At 57.1% G+C, this 7,420-nt stretch overlaps 1 protein-coding gene across 1 annotated transcript; it reads left to right on the top strand.

The window, feature by feature from the left end:
- Positions 1 to 3,675: 3,675 nt before the first annotated feature.
- On the top strand, positions 3,676 to 6,246 carry LGALS7 (galectin 7). The gene is made up of 4 exons (XM_003780309.5): positions 3,676 to 3,727; positions 4,111 to 4,199; positions 5,183 to 5,384; positions 6,072 to 6,246. Exons 1-4 carry the CDS (start codon positions 3,722 to 3,724, stop codon positions 6,183 to 6,185), a joined length of 411 nt encoding a protein of 136 aa, XP_003780357.5. The 5' UTR covers positions 3,676 to 3,721; the 3' UTR covers positions 6,186 to 6,246.
- Positions 6,247 to 7,420: the final 1,174 nt, after the last annotated feature.

The raw sequence follows: 7,420 nt of genomic DNA, 5'->3' as shown, positions 1-7,420 counted from the left end.
AAGGAGCAGTGACTGTTTCCAGGGGCACCAGGAAACTTGATTGGAGAGGTGGTTACACAGGTGACTATATGTGTCAAAACTCATTGAACTATTCCATTAAAATCTGAACCCTGAGCAGGGGCTCACACCTATAATCCCAGCACTTTGGGAGGCCAAGGCAGGTGGATCACTTGAGTCCAGGGGTTTGAGAACAGCCTGGGCAACATGGCGAAATCCCATCAGTACAAAATAATACAAAAATTAGGCAGGTGTGGTGGCACAATCCTGTAGTCCCAGCTACTCAGGAGGATGAGGTGGGAGGATCACCTGAATCTGGGAGGCAGAGGTTGCAGTAAGTTGAGATCATACCACTGCACTCCAGCCTGGGTGACAGAACAAGACCCTGTCTCAAAACAACAACAACAACAACAAAATCTGAACCTTTTATTTAATGGGAAAAATACCTCAATGAAATAACAATTGGGAAATAAACACATTAGTTATTTAAAACTGAAAAAAGACTCACACAAATATTACCGTGGCCAGCCCTGTAATCCCAACATTTTAGGAGATCAAGGTGGGAGGACTGCTTGAGCCCAAGAGTTTGAGACCAGCCTGGGCAACATGGTGAGACCTCCTCTCTAGAAAAAAAAGAAAAAAAAAAAAAAGCTGGGCGTGGTGGCGTGCACCTGTAGTCCAAGCTACTCCAGAGGCGGGAGGATTCCCAAGCCCAGGAGGCCAAGCCTGCAGTGAGCCATGATCACCGACAGACAGAGCCAGACCCTGTCTCAAAAAAAAAAAAAAAAAAAAAAATTATTGCACAACTAATGAGAAAGATAACACAATTGAATAAGAACCCATCAAGGACTGGGTGCAGTGGCTCATGCCTGTAATCCCAGCACTTTGGGAGGCTGAAGTGGGTGGATCACTTGAGGGCAGGAGTTCAAGACCAGCCTGGCCAACATGGTGAAACCCTGTCTCTACTAAAAATACAAAAATTAGCCATGAGTGGTGGCACATGCTTGTAATCCCAGCTACTCGGGAGGCTGAGGCAGGAGAATCACTTGAACCTGGGAAGCGGAGGTTGCAATGAGTCGAGATCGTGCCACTGCACTCCAGCCTGGGTGACAGAGCAAAACTCTGTCTCAAAAACAAACAAACAAACAACAACAACAACAAAAAACCCATCAAGGATGCAATCAAGGATGCAGATCTGTTACCAGAAAGGAGTCAGGACTTCAGGCTAATAACAGAGTGAATGCAAACCTTTGGCTAGTCAGCAAAGGCACGTTGGGACTTGCAGCACGTTGGCTGCATGTGAAGTTACATCCAGCCACAGTGAAGCAATCACTAAAAAGTTGAGTTCCTGGGAAACACGGTACAGAGCATGAGGCGTCAGTAATGTGAGGAGTGTGTTCTTTAGAATGGTCAATAATGTTAGAATGATGGAGTCCACCATTCAAGGGAACATTCTCGGGAACTAACTGAGCTGGGCTGGTGGTGTGATCACCGGACACCCTGCTGTCCTCTCTGTCCGTGCCCATGACATGTCCTTGGCACAAAGACCCCTCTGGAGCCCAGGGCCTGCCGCTTCCTTGGCTGAGAAGCTGTCCCTGTCTAGGCCTCAGTTTTGTCCTCTGCAGAATGGGGGTGCTTGCAGCCCCCACTGAAATGCAGCTGCCAGCCTCTCTCTCTGAGCTCATGTCCCTAGGAACTGGTCCCCCCACCTTGGTGCCTTGGAGTGTGTGGGGAGGGGGCAAGAGGCTGGGGGCCTGGGACAAAGAGGGTGGAGGATGGTTCTGGGTCTGGTGTCTCCACCCAAACTTTCCACTGCCAGCCTGCCTCTGCCCAGGCCTCTCAGCAGCCTGCTGGGTGGGGCAGGAGTGCAAGAGTTGGGTGGGGAGTGGAAAAGGTCCAGGGCTGCTGCATTGCTAGAAGTGGTTTATTTTTATTTATTTATTTATTTGTTTATGTATTTATTTATTTTTGAGACGGAGTCTTGCTCTGTTGCCCAGGCTGGAGTGAAGTGGCGCAATCTCAGCTCACTGCAAGCTCCGCCTCCCAGGTTCATGCCATTCTCCTGCCTCAGCCTCCCAAGTAGCTGGGACTACAGGTGCCTGCCACCATGCCTGGCTAATTTTGTTTTGTATTTTTAGTAGAGACGGGGTTTCACCGTGTTAGCCAAGATGGTCTCGATCTCCTGACCTCGTGATCCGCCTGCCTCGGCCTCACAAAGTGCTGGGATTACAGGCTTTATTTTTATTTTTTGAGACAGAGTCTAGCTCTGTCACCCAGGCTGGAGTGCAGTGGTGTGATCTCGGCTCACTGCAACCTCTGCCTCCCCAGCTCAAGCAATTCTCCTGCCTCAGCCTCCCGGGTAGCTGGGATTACAGGTGTCTGCCACCATGCCCGGCCAATTTGTTGTATTTTTTGTGGAGAAGGGGTTTCACCATGTTGGCCAGGCTGGTCTTGAACTCCTGACCTCAAGTGATCCACCTACCTTGCCCTCCCAAAGTGCTGGGATTACAGGTGTGAGCCACCACGCCCAGCCAGGAGTGGTTTCTGTTCAGCTCCCACACCATCCCTACCTTTCAGAAACAGATTTCAGTCCTGCCCCCCTGCCTCCCCCAGTCTACTTCCCCAACCCTGGATTTTCTTCTAGAGTCTTGGGCCCAAGTGGGCTATATTGGGGCTGGCGGGAGGGTCCTCACTTTGCTCTGTTTTTGATATAGATGGTGCTGGAATGCTAGGCCACCCATCACCCTAAAACCCACCTCATCCTGACCTGCAAAATTGGTGGGAAGATGGTAACAGTCCTGGAAGGAGGAACAAGAGAGACTTGAAGGAGAGAAGTGGGACAGGAATACACGGTAGACAGAGTAATAGACAGAGACAAACAGAGCCAGCCAGACGGCCAGCCCCAGAGACAGAACCCACAGGAGAAGCACGCCCAGAGGTGAGGAGAGGCAGAGGTTGGGGCAATGGGTCCTGCCCGGCTTATGGAAAATCACTTCCCATCCCAGCCTCAGCCTCCTCCTCTGCACAATGGGGGTGACCCATGCTTCTCCCTGTTGGAATGGTGGGGTCCCAATCAGTGATTTCCTGCATATCCTTGGCAGCCCAGGGGCCTGGGAAATGACAAGCGTAGTCCTAGTGGATCCCCTCCTTTCACCCCTCCTGACTGAGGACTTCCATGAACTGGGCACACTCCAGGACCCAGGGGTGCAGCGCTGAGCCAACCAGGCCTCCCCCTGACCCCATGAAGTCGCCCTGTCTGGCACTATCGCCATTGTTGCGGCTGCTGTTCCATTAAAGACATAGAAGCAGGGATTTCAGCGCAGACATTTCCAGTCCAGGCAGGAGGTTCTCAGCTGGAGAGAAGGGTCTAGAGTTCCCGCCGGGCTCGGCTTCTCAGGACCCAACATGTCTGTATATAAAATGAGCATGAGAGACTCTCCTGTGCGCCAGGCAGTGGGAAGACAGGGCTGGAGGGGCGGTGGCTCTTATTATCAGCTCCTAGGAGAGGGGCAGTGCACCTGGGCCCTGGGTGATAGGGGGATCAGGGCCCCCAAGAAGAGGCGCCACTCCCACTTCGCCGGGCTTGCCCCAGGGCCGGGGTCCATGCCAGGTGTGGGTGGTGGGTGGGAGGGGTGGGGTGAGTCATCAGGGCCAGCCCCGCCCTGCTTTTATTTAAGGTCCCCAGCAGGCCCCACCACCACGGCTGCCTGACCCGGTCCCAGCCATGTCCGTGAGTGCTCCAGGGGCCCGGGGCGGGGCCAAGCAGGGAGAGGGCTGGGGGCTCTTCTTTCAAAGGAGCAAGTGGGCAGTGGGTGTGCCATGGACGGGCCTGGGCTGTGGCCTCCGGGTGACCCCCCATCCCGACTGTCCCCTCTACCTCTTTGTGACTTCCTCCGGGGCCCTCTTTGAGGATTTGTCTGTTTTCTTTGTTGCTCTCCCCATCTGTGTCCCTGTCTGTTTCTGGTCTCTTTCCTGCCTCTCCGCCACCCTTTTCTCTTCCACTGATTTCTGCCAGTCTCAGCCCTGGTCGGCTCCTCTGAGGGGTGACCCACCTTCTGCCTCCCTCCCTCGGTCTCACCGGCTCACAGTGGCCCCTGCACCCCACTCTTGCAGAACGTCCCCCACAAGTCCTTGCTGCCCGAGGGCATCCGCCCCGGCACGGTGCTGAGAATTCGCGGCTTGCTTCCTCCCAATGCCAGCAGGTGAGGCCCCAGGCCCTAGGGGTAAAGGGTACAGGTCTCAGGATCAGCTGACCCCCAATTTTTGCAGTCCAGAAGTAGGGGCCCAAGGCCATCTGTATCCACCAGGCTAGGAGTCTGAGGCCATTTCTGACCTCAAATCTGATGTATTCATATTTGCCCCATGCCTTTGTGGCTGGGGTCCCTAAGTTTCCCTAAGAATTTGAGGTTCCTGGGTAATCTCAGGGTTCCTAGATATAGTCCTATGACTGCCATGTCTGAGTCCCAGGGAACTCTGGAAATACTCCAAGTCCTGGAGATACCCTGGACCCTGGGAGTCCTTGCCAAACCATCCTTTGACCTCCTGGCTAAGGAACTTCAGGCCTTCTGGATTCTGGGGTACCCTGGAAATGCTGGGGTTCCTGGTATTATTCTTTGTCCTGTAGAACCTGAGGGTTCCCTGGGCATCAGGAGCACCCTGGCCATCACCCAGACCTCCTGGGCAGGTCCCAGGCTCTTTGGAAATGAGGGCACCCTGCCCTAAGCATAGTGACTTTGGTCTGGGTAGGTTTCTGCCAAGGGCCTCATGATATTTTGGCTGCCTTGGGAATCTAAGCTCCCCGGTCATTAGTGGGCCACCGCTCCTTCTGCGGTGTGTGCCTGTCTTCAGGTCCCTGTTAATTTGGGGGTCCTCTGGGAATGGGGAGTCCCAGCCCATAAGCGTTGCACTTTGGTCTGGGTGGTTTATTTTTCGTCTGTTCTTTCGTTTTTTTGTAAGATGGGGTCTTGCTATGTTGCCCAGGCTGGTCTTTAACTTCTGGGTCCAAGCAATCCTCCCTTCTCCACCTCCCAGAGTGCTGGGATTACAGGGTGAGCCACTGCACCCAGCCAACATTTCATTTACTTATTCATTCAAAGTAAATTGTAGACATCCGTATTCCTCACCCTCAACATTTCTCGGTCTGGGTGGTTTCTGAGCCCTGACGGCCACCATCCCTCTCTTCCAGGTTCCATGTAAACCTGCTGTGCGGGGAGGAACAGGGCTCCGATGCCGCCCTGCATTTCAACCCCCGGTTGGACACGTCGGAGGTGGTCTTCAATAGCAAGGAGCAAGGCTCCTGGGGCCGCGAGGAGCGCGGGCCGGGCGTTCCCTTCCAGCGCGGGCAGCCCTTCGAGGTGCTCATCATCGCGTCAGACGACGGCTTCAAGGTGCGTCTCTGCTACAGGGGCATGGACGCCAAGACTTAGGTCCCTGGAGCAGAGGGTTGGGCAAAGCCAGGCTATTGGTGGAAGGCAGGGAGGTTCGGGGCGGGGTGAGGGGAATAGGGAAGGCGTGGCCAAGGCGGAGAAGGGGGTCCTTCGACCCTCTGTCGCCTAAACAACTCCAATTTGGGTCTGAGGGGCAGAGAGACAGCAGGGTCTGGACGAGGCGAGCAACAGCCAAGTGTCCAAGGGGTGGGCGTCCTAGCTGGAAGGCGTGGCCCAGACTCGCCATCCCAGACCCTACTCCCAGTTCATTCCTTCCTGAGGTCCGGGGTTTGAGGCATGGGGAGGGATGGGTTGGAGACAGCGCCCAGGAACTCGTCCTAGCAAGGATTAGCGGGCGGGGGTGGCGGCAGATCCTCCACCACCCAGACCTTACGCGAATTCACCTCCCTCCTCTGCGCTTTAACAGCGGGTAATGGTCGCGGAAATGAGAATATCCATTACCAGCACTAAAAAAGCCGTTTTTTACTGTGCCACACAGTAAACTCGTTTGATCCTCACGCAAGAGTTAGAATGAACAATAGCCCCATTTTCCCAGTGAGGAAACTGAGACCCAGAGGGGATGAGTGATTTCCCCAGGGCCACCCAGCAGGGGCCTCCGGAATCCTCACCACCGACCCTCCCCTGCAGGCCGTGGTTGGGGACGCCCAGTACCACCACTTCCGCCACCGCCTGCCGCTGGCGCGCGTGCGCCTGGTGGAGGTGGGCGGGGACGTGCAGCTGGACTCCGTGAGGATCTTCTGAGCAGAAGCCCAGGCGGGCCCGGGGCCTTGGATGGCAAATAAAGCGTTAGCCCGCAGCGCGACTGTGTCTGTGTCCCATTCACTGAGATGAGCAAACTGAGACCCAGAGAGGCCAAGATACTGGCTCCGGGCCACACAGCGAATCCGAGGCGGAGGCGGGCTCTGAGCCTGCCTGTGCTTAGGACACTTTCTGTCTGCGAAGGCATGAGGGTCGCGATCTGGGAAGGAGTGGGTCTGGGGCGTGTCCTGGCGCAGCATTTGTGCAAAGCAAGCCAGGCGGGAATGCGGTCGGGCGGACCTGCTGGCGTTTGGGGCGCGGAGGCGCTCACCGCAGGTCCTGGTGCCCCCACTGCAGATCTACGGGGTGCCAACATGGGTCCATCTGCAAAGGGGGCGAATGAGTCCCACCTTTCTGGTCATTTGTGGGCCCCAGTCCTACGCGTGGAAAGCGTGTCATAATATCCCCGGGTCCCTGGGTCCCGTATCCCCCTGCAGCTCATCTCTCCCATCCTCTTCTCTCCTGGCCTCCCGCCCCCAGAGACGTCCCGGGTGGGGCTGGGAAGCCCGACGGGCGTCTCCAGGCTCCCGCTGTTCCCCGAGTCGGGACAGGTACCCGCCTGCGCACCCTCGGGGCAGACGCGATGGCAGCAGCCCGGCTCTGCGGAGCAGCGGGGAGGACTCCAAGGGCGGCGCGGGGTTTCCGTGGCGCAGCGAGCCCCATTCCCACGCGCCCTCCGCTCTCCCCGACGGCCCCGACTGCAGCCCTAGCCCTGGTGACTGTGACGGGAGGGGAAGCGGACGCCAAGTGCAGCCCTGGCCCCAGTGTGACTTTCAGGGTTCAGGGAGTCGCTGGGGCTCCCCTTAATGGCGGGGTTGGGGTGGGAGAGGCTGGGAGCACTGTGCGCCCCGAGCCCGCACCCTCGGCGAGGCACCCTGCAGCGGTCGCGGGTCTCTCAACTGGGGACCGAGGAGCCAGGCCAGGGCTGCGATCGGAAGCTGCACGTGGGTGCTCGGGACCGGCTGTTCCGGAACCCTCGTCCGGAGCCACGCCTTGGTGGGCGCGCCGAGGCTTGGGCCTGGATCCCGCCCTTGAGCTTCCGTCCCCCTGGCGGCCGCCGCCGGCATTGCCGCCTGGACCAAGGCGGGAGCAGGAGGCTGGGGTGGTTCCTGGCCTGGCCTGAATCTGATCCTGGTGTCGGGTGGGGACGCCAGGTTAGCAGCGGGGCCCAGGCGCGT

This window comes from Pongo abelii, chromosome 20 (genome assembly GCF_028885655.2).
Source record: "Pongo abelii isolate AG06213 chromosome 20, NHGRI_mPonAbe1-v2.0_pri, whole genome shotgun sequence".
NCBI classification, from domain to species: Eukaryota; Metazoa; Chordata; class Mammalia; order Primates; family Hominidae; genus Pongo; species Pongo abelii.
This window is presented reverse-complemented; position numbering and strand designations above follow the sequence as displayed.